This window comes from Colobus angolensis, unplaced genomic scaffold (genome assembly GCF_000951035.1).
Source record: "Colobus angolensis palliatus isolate OR3802 unplaced genomic scaffold, Cang.pa_1.0 Scaffold39, whole genome shotgun sequence".
NCBI classification, from domain to species: Eukaryota; Metazoa; Chordata; class Mammalia; order Primates; family Cercopithecidae; genus Colobus; species Colobus angolensis.
The window spans coordinates 3,404,714-3,412,335 of NW_012117265.1; the positions used below are offsets into that span (position 1 = coordinate 3,404,714).

A 7,622-nucleotide genomic window follows, 5' to 3' on the forward strand; every position below is an offset into this window, starting at 1 on the left:
TGCAGTGAACCAAAATCGTGCCACTGCACTCCAGCCTGGGTGACAGAGCAAACTGTCTCAAAAAATAAATAAAATGAAATAAAATAATTAAAAATTTTTTAAAAAATACACCCTAGCAGAGGTTTTGGCAGGAAGTTGAGGGCTTGGGGCTTCACCTTGGCCTGGCGATCCCTGAAATTGTACAACACGGCTTGGATCTGGACCTGCTCATTCCTGACCACGGAGGAGGGCAACTTAAGGTCCACAAAGAACGATTTCATAACTGTCAGCTCAAAGGGGTCCGAGACACAGAGACCTAAAGCCAGGAGAGCACATTGGGTTTAAGCAGAGGCTTGGTGCGGGGAGGGCCTGGGTAAGGTCACCATACCCCCATTCCCTTAGCACTGAGCTTGCTGGGACTCACCTTGTCCAGCCTTGAGGCTGACCGCCACAAACTGCCATGTGGTGATGGAATCTGGCACGTTCACAGAGATGGGGTAATGGGAGATGCTGTTGTGAGTGAGGAAACATCACTGAGTTTGTGCTGCATGGACAGAGCTTCTGGGTTGGGGGTCACCATGCAGCGGTTATGGTCACCATTGAGGATCATCAGGTCACCTCATTAGTGACAGCATCGCTAGAGGGTCATCCTTTTAGGGAATCCACTAAGATGTTTTCCCCATTGTGGGACTGTCCTGAGGCTCAATGTCACTGCTGGGGTCATTGTCCCTGACCAGCATCCACTGATGATTGCAAGGACCTGGGACCAGATTCTGGCATGGAGGCTGATGTCCTACCCTGATTCACTCTTCGGCAGAGTGAACTTCCTCCAGAGCCAACTCTCAGGGAACCAGGTCCGCGCCGGCATGTCATCCAGGAAGAGGTCGTCAAAGTCCTCCTCTTCATCCGCTGGAGGGAGCAGGTGTGAAGTAGAGTCTCCTTCATGTTTCTTCCATGTTCCACCAAATCCTTGTGGGATCCTCCTCTCCAACCCTCCATGGCCCATATCACCCCTTAACCTGTCCCGTGTCACTCTGTATCCCTCCATGAAGCCCCCACCCTGCATCTCCTGCCATGGCCCCCTCACTTGTCCCCAGACGCAGCTGATCCTCTCGAGCCTCCCGACTCAGGGTCTCAGACAGATGGCAGCAGTCCAGGAAAGCAGCCACACAGGCTGGACCATGGCGGACATGCCAGGTCCTCTCCTCACAGGACAGCTCCACTGGGCTTTCCTGGAGCCCAGCCTCACAGCACTTTTGCTCCAGCTCTGTCTTAAACTTGTTCGCTGTGGGCCAGAGTCAGAGGGAAAGAGGAGGGTTGGGCAGGACCTAAGGACCATTCACCTTGATGCTATGCACACCTTGCCACTATTTAGCGATGACTCCGTGGTAGATTCTATGCCTAGTGCCTTATCTGTGCCCTTTCTGAAGCCTCATATTGAACTCATATGGTGAGATTCTGACAAGGAAGATGAGCCACAGAGAGCTGAATTCATTTGCCTAGAGTCAAGGCTTCCAAGTGGCAGGGGTGGGATCAGATTCCATACTGCTTTTTTTTTTTTTTTTTGAGACGGACTAGCACTCTGTCACCCAGGCTGGAGTGCAGTGGCACAATAATTTCGGCTTACTGCAAACCTCTGCCTCTCAGGTTCAAGTGATTCTCATGCCTCAGCCTCCCATGTAGCTGGGATTATAGGTGCCCACCACCATGTCAGCTAATTTTTGTACTTTTAGTAAAGACAGGGTTTCACCATGTTGGCCAGGCTGGTCTCGAACTCCTGACTTCAAGTGATCCACCCGCCTCGGCCTCCCAAAGTGCTGGGTTTACAGGCATGAGCCTCCATGCCAGCCTCAGAATCCATGCTTCTAACACCACCTGGTGCTGCCTCCCATCTTCCTCTGAATCCAGGCTCAAAACCTCTTCTTCTGGTCCACACTCTAGCCTTCAGGATGGCAGTTTATTCAGATATTGTCCAATGACACTCAAGACCTATCTCTCCTTTTGTCTACATTCCATCCTGGACCACAGAGGCTAGACATTTGAAAACTACATTTCCCAGACTCCCTTGCTGCTAGGGTTCTGAACGGGATTAGATGCAGCCACTAATATGCTCTTATGAGAGATCTGGGAGATAGAAGAGAAGCAGAAACCATTTTTCCTGCAGCAGTGGTAGCTGATGGGTGGGCTCCAGTCTATGTGTGTTTTTGTAATGGGCACGATTTCATGTTTGATTATCAACGTACCAGCCTTTTGAGAGATATTGGCAGCAGTTTCCTGATATTTCATGGATTGCAAGACTGAAGTGGGGTGATCTTGAGTCCCAGCAAGCAGGCTTCCAACTTCCACCCCAAAAGCCTCTCTAATGATTTTGTAACCACCGAACTCCCCTATTAGATCCCTCCCTGCTAGAAATGCATAGAGTGGTTTTGGTGTCCTGTTCTAAGCCCTTATGGATACCATAGGTTGGGGAGATGGAGGGAGGCATACAGCTTTAACACTGACCTGCATTCCTCTTTGTCTCCAGCCTCTTCAGGGAGCGGCGATGGCGGCTGGGAGGAGGGTCCTGGGGGCAGGGCCAGTCTGGGGGTCAGAGGGAATGATGATAGAACAATTACCAAGATCATTATCAATATCCTTGATGATGTTTATTGGGTGTTTGCTGTATGTCCAGCGCTTTATATGCATCACTTCATTTCATCTGACAGCCTCCTATATTCAAGACTTGTCACTTAAAAGCTGGGCGGTTTTCAACAAGCCACTTAACCTCTCTGGGGGTTAATTTCCCCAGTGATGTAAAATGGGCATAATCAGAGTTCTGTCAATGCGGTCATGCATATACAAGTACTTAGCACTGGGTCTGGCATGTAATAAATAAGAACTGTTATTAATATTACAATTTATAGCTGAGAGAATACACTCTTAGTTGTCTCCAAATCCATTATCATCCCTCATCTGTGGCAAGTAAGCCTCCATATTGTATAGATCACTCAGAATAAAGACTACATTTCCCAGCCTCTCTTGCACTTAGATGGGGCCATGTGACTGTATTCTGACCAATGAGATGTGGAAGAAGTGTCCTCCCCTTTCCACTTCCCTTCATCTTCCTGCCTGGCATGGATGGACTCCTAGAAGGAGTCTGAGTCCCAGGATGACCTCTGTAGTGTTACTGAATGAGAAATAAACTACCTGTTTAACCTACTGTTATTTGTATCTTTGATACACATGGCTAACCCTGTCTTAACCAACACACAGTGAGTTACTTCTGTTATTATATGTAATTTATGGACAAAGTAATCAAGACTCAGAGAGAAATGTGACTGGCCCATTGTAAGTGACAGGATGTGGATTACAGCCCATATCTCTTTGACACTAAACCCCACTAGGCAGCACTGACCCCATTCCTGCCCTCCTCTTGCCCCAACCCCCCCAGCCTGTACCTGTGCTTGCCAGGCTATCCATTCCTGTGCTCATTTTCAGGTCCAATCCAGCATCCTTGAACACAGCAAATCTGTCTTTTCCACTTCCTGCTGTGCAGCCAATGTCATGTTCCTCCACCACATCCCAGACCTAGAGGTTAAGAGAGGAACCTGGATTTGGGACCTATATGACTCCTCCATGAAAGGAAAAATGGTATACTGGAATTGCAGGCTCAAATAATAATTCTCATACTATCTCCCATTTTTTGAGCTCTTATCACCTTTCAGTCATTAGACTTTGCACCATCTCCTTGAATCATTATGTTGATGTTGTCTTCCTTATGGCTGAAGAAGCTGAGGTTCCACCTAGAATATCCTGGCAACATCTTGGCCCAAAGCCCATACGCTCTTACCTTCTTCTGAGTGAGCTTGTGTTTGCTGTTCAAAACATAGACAGCCTTGTCCACAGCCACCAGCCCCACTGTAGCTTCTGCATCACCTGTCACCTTCAGTTCCACTTGGCTGTTGGGCTCCAAAGATGGGAAGAATCTATCATTCTTCAAGCCAACTTTCAGCTGAGCCAAGAAAAAGAGAGATGTCAGAAGAAGGGAATCATAGACCACACAACTCCACCTTCAGGTTTATGTTCCCTACTGCTCTGGTGTAGCATCTGAGAACTCCACTAGGCTAATCCCAATTCCATATATTTATTTACTTGCATCATCGCCACACCTTGTGTTGAGCTCTTTTTTTTTTTTTGTATTTTTTTTGTATTTTTTTTTTTGAGACGGAGTCTCACCTGTCACCCAGGCTGGAGTGCTGTGGCTGGATCTCAGCTCACTGCAAGCTCCGCCTCCCGGGTTCACGCCATTCTCCTGCCTCAGCCTCCCTGGTAGCTGGGGCTACAGGCGCCCCCACCTCGCCCGGCTAGTTTTTTGTAGTTTTTAGTAGAGACGGGGTTTCACTGTGTTAGCCAGGATGGTCTCGATCTCCTGACCTCGTGATCCACCCGTCTCGGTCTCCCAAAGTGCTGGGATTACAGGCTTGAGCCACCGCACCCGGCCGTGTTGAGCTCTTAAGGCCACATATTCGCCTCTTCCCTGGCTTCCAGTTTGGGAATGCCTAAATTTGTACGGCCCCTTTCTGGGGTTTTATGATGATGATTCACAATTATAAGGAGTTTGGCTTACCGTCCCTATGCATCTGTCATTCACATCAATCCATATGGAATCAGCCACCAACTCAGGATCCTGGCTCACTCCTCTGGGAAGTAAATAAAATGCCAGTATGCGGAAGGAGGGCAGCATCGCTGAAGTCACATCAATAATGGCTGACGTATAGACACTCCCCTGGCTTTTTGGCTGATGTTTGGCACTCACAATCTGGCCCTTACTCAGGACCTTGGAGACAAGGGAGGTCAAGGATGAGAAGGGTAAGGTCAATCTTTCCCTGAAGCTGTCCCACCCCACAATGGAAGCTCATAGTCTCTTTTCTTCAACCTCTTGATCTGAGCCCACTCAAGATTGTTGCCACCTTCACATCTTTTTTCATAGTTTCTCCAACCCAGCAAGCCAAGGTTTTCCAAGGAAAGAATTCCTTGACTCAAACGCTGGTCCTAGTCCCTCACCAGGATGGTGAAGTGAGTAATCTGGTCCTTAGTTTTAGGGTCCTGATGCTTTGTGTTGAGGCTCAGCTGGATGCTGCTGCCAACCTCTGTGCCCAATGTCTTTACTTCGATGTGCAGGAAGTTTCCTGACCCATCCTGAGTCAAGTAAGGCCAAGCTGTCATCTTGGCTGAAGCCTGCTCCTCTGGCTGAAGAGGTTCCTCAGTTTTAACCTAGACAGGATGAGGGGCAAGTAAACCCCAACCTTTCCAACTCACACAGCTCCAACCCCACCCTCCTTGCCTTGTCAAGTTGGTACCTCAATGGGGAGCTTGTCCAGATTTGCACCTGTGTTGATGGTCAGAGTGGCCAATCCCTCAGTTGAGGTGTACACTTTGTGGTTTTGGGACTGGACAAGGACTCTGTCAGCTGGGGATCCATCAGGATTTGAGACGAAGACCTGGGGTGGAATCTGGGGTGAGGTGAAGGAAAAGCCTAGGGTGGCCTGGTGTGAGAGGTGAGACTGGAATATGATCTTAATAGGACTGCTGTGTACAACTTTATACATGGTGCACTAAACAACACCAGAGGCACCATTCATATTAGTTTTTATGAATGGTGTGTCCTAGAGCTTTGCAGTGTACAACCACATGTAGTTACGCTGGGTGTTGTGGAACCAATGGTAAATGGGAAGACTGAGAGTGGAGAGGGAAGGAGGACACACGAGACCCTACAGGAGTCTTGGAGTAGGATTGGTGCCAAAGGACATCCCTAACTTTCCTAATGCCCATCCAAATTAATATATGTGAAAAGACCATGCTTTACTTTGCAAGTGCAGCCTCTATAAAAACTCTCAAACACCCTCTTCCAGCCTGACTGTGACCTCTAAGTCCCCATAGAGAAATTCTGGAGTCATCACTGTGCTTTGGGGGTACCTGGGTTAACATTTGGGGGGACTCTGGGATTAGCTTGGGGAATATGATGGACTCAACCTTCATATGAGTTGGATGCAGGTGAGTCCAGTGTGGGTTTTTGTCTCTTTGTGGGAGGTCTGTTTTGGGGAGGGGGCCCTGAGTCCCTGGGTGTAGTGAGTCCAGACTCTGACCCGAAAGTGGAAGGGCATTCCTGGCTTGAAATACTGGGGTGTCCTGGTGAACCTGATGTTGTATGGGCTCTGGACAATCTTCACCCCTGAGGTCTCGGCTTGCACCATCTCACCCCCTGTAGAGACAGCAAGAACATAGAGTATGTGAGGGAGTTCAGTTTCTTAAGTGAGTGGCAGGACTAGTATGGGAGCCCCATCTTGGTGAAGGCAGAGAAAGACAATAACTCCATTTCAGCTCCTTCTACCCTTTCTGGTGTTTTCCCATTTCTCTATTGAGGAAACTGAGGCTGGGAGGCGGCCCAAGGTCACGTGGGTGGAGTGTCTGCGCTGGGCAAGAACACCATGTCCTGACCTCAGTCAGGGGCCTGGGTGAGGGTGGCACCTGAGGAGAACACGGTGACATTGACAAAGATTGATCCTCCAATGAAGTCCTTTTCTGGGCCTTGGAACACAGCCATCAGCGTATCCATCCGGAGGGAGACATGACCCAGGCCTTCCGAGATCTGTTCTTAAGGTAAGAGAGAGGAAGAGGATATGGTTTCTTGGGGAGTGATAGAAAGTGGAGTCGATTGGAGTTTGGGGAGGAGCTGGGATTCAGTCACCTCCACCCTCTGCAGGGAGCTTTGGATAGGGATCCGGCGGGAGTCCAGTTTCACCCCGAAGATGACCAGAGCATGTCCATCTACCGGCTTGTTAAATATATACCTGGGGGATGGAGGACCATTCCACTGTCTCTGAAGCACCCACATACCTCATGTTGCTTCAGAGATGGCTATGCAAAATAAGGAGGGGCAGAGGTGGAACTCGGAAACTTAGATGGTTTCACTGATGACCCACACAACCCTGGGAGGTGACAGATATATCCCATAAAGCCTTGATGAGCTGTAGATGTGGTCTGTGCAATCTCCCCAGATGGTAGAGGTGGACTTAAAACTATATAAAGCCACAAAGAAGTCTGGGCAACCTACAAAGTGGCCTGTGCAGCCTCACCAGGGAAACTAGGTGGCCTATGTAGCATGTTAGAGCTGCAGGAATGGTTCATATAATGTCCAGAAGTGGCCTTCACCAAGATGGGGCTCCCATAGCCCGTATAATCTCAGGTGGACAGCATTGCCTGCACAACCTCATAGAGCAATGCAGACGGTCTGTAAAACACAAGGCAGCAAATGTGTCATTTGCCATCTCATAGAACTGCAGAGATGGTTTGGACAATCTCTCAATGGCAAAGGTAACCTGTACCACCTCATGGACTTTCAGAGGTGGTCTAAACTGTGAAGTGGCAGATGAGATGAGACTCAGTACAACTCCATTGGGTAGACAAGGTGGCCTCTACAGATTCATAGACTGAAGAAATGGTTTATACAACTTCACAGGTGGCAGATGTGGTCTGTACAACCTCACAGGACAACATAGGTGGCCCAGAATATCTCATGGGTAGGAGGAGAGTGCATCTGCCACCCTAAGTGCTACAGAAGTGGCTTGCTTCTCTCTTTCTTTCTTTTCTTTTTTTTTTTTTTT

The 7,622-nt window shown here is 48.7% G+C and overlaps 2 protein-coding genes across 2 annotated transcripts in view; both read right to left on the reverse strand.

The window, feature by feature from the left end:
• Positions 1–847, reverse strand: part of LOC105520885 (putative protein C3P1) — a 17,580-nt gene extending 16,733 nt beyond the window's left edge. The window contains exons 1-3 of the mRNA XM_011954878.1: positions 777–847; positions 404–489; positions 156–295 (exon numbers count right to left, since the gene is read on the reverse strand). Coding sequence (XP_011810268.1) covers positions 156–295; positions 404–489; positions 777–847 — 297 coding nt within the window. The remainder of the gene's footprint in view (positions 1–155; positions 296–403; positions 490–776) is intronic.
• Positions 848–986: 139 nt separating this feature from the next.
• LOC105520944 (complement C3) overlaps positions 987–7,622 on the reverse strand; it is a 9,659-nt gene continuing 3,023 nt past the window's right edge. Inside the window, exons 7-15 of the mRNA XM_011954959.1 lie at positions 6,487–6,612; positions 6,105–6,220; positions 5,319–5,459; positions 5,023–5,232; positions 4,586–4,795; positions 3,809–3,970; positions 3,417–3,546; positions 2,482–2,559; positions 987–1,264 (exon numbers count right to left, since the gene is read on the reverse strand). Coding sequence (XP_011810349.1) covers positions 987–1,264; positions 2,482–2,559; positions 3,417–3,546; positions 3,809–3,970; positions 4,586–4,795; positions 5,023–5,232; positions 5,319–5,459; positions 6,105–6,220; positions 6,487–6,612 — 1,451 coding nt within the window. The remainder of the gene's footprint in view (positions 1,265–2,481; positions 2,560–3,416; positions 3,547–3,808; positions 3,971–4,585; positions 4,796–5,022; positions 5,233–5,318; positions 5,460–6,104; positions 6,221–6,486; positions 6,613–7,622) is intronic.